Here is a 1,423-nt window from a genome sequence, read left to right as displayed (position 1 = left end):
ATGGCCGACCGCCGGGATGTCGAGCAAGTGCTTGGTCAGGATAACCATCACGACTTTACATCTTTACATATTGTCGCCTTTGACATCATTGAATGAGCAATGATACGGCACAATATTGCGATAGCTTTCCTTGTCGCTCTTGGCTATGGAGCTGAGGTCAACAACACCAACCTTGAGCCATTGCAGTTCAAGAAGAATGGCACTTTTCAGATTGCCATCTTTTCAGACATGCATTTTGGACAATGTTAGTCACGCAACCATCCCTCGTCGCAAATTGTGCGATTGACTCTTTATTATAGATGAATCAACCATAGGCCCTGAACAAGATCGCAACTCTGTCGAAGTAATACGTAAGGTCCTCGACTATGATACACCAGATCTTGTAGTTCTCAACGGGGATCTCATCAATGGTGACTCCACCTACGTCCACAACAGCACACATTATATTGACCAGATTGTCAAACCTATGGTTAATCGCAGTCTCACCTGGGCGTCCACCTACGGCAACCATGACCACAACTATAACATTGCCGGTGATGATATTCTAGACCGCGAGCAGATGTGGCCTGGCTCGCGCACTCAAAAAATGGTCAACGAAACAATGTCCGGCACAACCAACTACTATCTCGCTGTCTACCCGGCCAACTGTATCGACACCACCGATTGCAGCCCTCGACTTCTCCTGTGGTTCTTCGACGGCCGCGGCGGTAACTATTATCAAGGTAGTTCGCAGCAGAACTGGGTTGACCAGAGTGTCGTAGATTGGTTCAATAAGACCAGCACGGAATTAACCAACAAGCACAACAAGACCATCCCTTCGCTCACCTTTGTCCACGTACCCATCAACGCGAGTATCGCATTCCAGGAACAGGTTGGAGTTCGCAAAAACTACCAGCCAGGTATCAACGACGACCCTCCGGTCCCGCAGCAAGGTTACGGCTGGTGTGCGAATGGAACTCCTACCTACGATTGCTCGTACGGCGGCCAGGATGTACCTTTCATGGAGGCTTTGGTCACGATACCAAGAATCATCGGTTTGTTCTACGGCCACGACCATGGTAACACTTGGTGCTACCGCTGGAATAGGAAATTGGATGGAATGACGATCGAAGGCAACGGCATCCACCTCTGCTATGGACAGCATTCGGGTTACGGAGGTTATGGTGACTGGATTCGCGGTGCACGAGAGATTATTGTGACAGAAGACAAGCTGGACAACAATGAGGTCGATACCTATATTCGCCTCGAATCTGGCGACGTCGTGGGAGCTGTGACGCTGAACTCATCCTTCAACGAAGACTACTACGCTGCAACACCGAATACAATGACCTACATGTCGGAGGGAGAGAGCAGTGAATTCTTGAGCATTTTATTAGGCTCCGAACTTATTGTGGCAGCGGCGATTGCTTGGCTAAGTCTCTGA

The 1,423-nt window shown here is 49.3% G+C and overlaps 1 protein-coding gene across 1 annotated transcript; it reads left to right on the top strand.

Moving 5' to 3' along the window:
* On the top strand, positions 1–1,423 carry FOXG_06664 (uncharacterized protein; the record flags this gene model as incomplete). Its single annotated transcript, XM_018385344.1, has 3 exons — positions 1–34; positions 125–244; positions 300–1,423. The coding sequence occupies 3 exons, from the start codon at positions 1–3 to the stop codon at positions 1,421–1,423; spliced, it is 1,278 nt and encodes a 425-aa protein (XP_018242649.1).

This window comes from Fusarium oxysporum, chromosome 3 (genome assembly GCF_000149955.1).
Source record: "Fusarium oxysporum f. sp. lycopersici 4287 chromosome 3, whole genome shotgun sequence".
Taxonomy (NCBI): Eukaryota; Fungi; Ascomycota; class Sordariomycetes; order Hypocreales; family Nectriaceae; genus Fusarium; species Fusarium oxysporum.
This window is presented reverse-complemented; position numbering and strand designations above follow the sequence as displayed.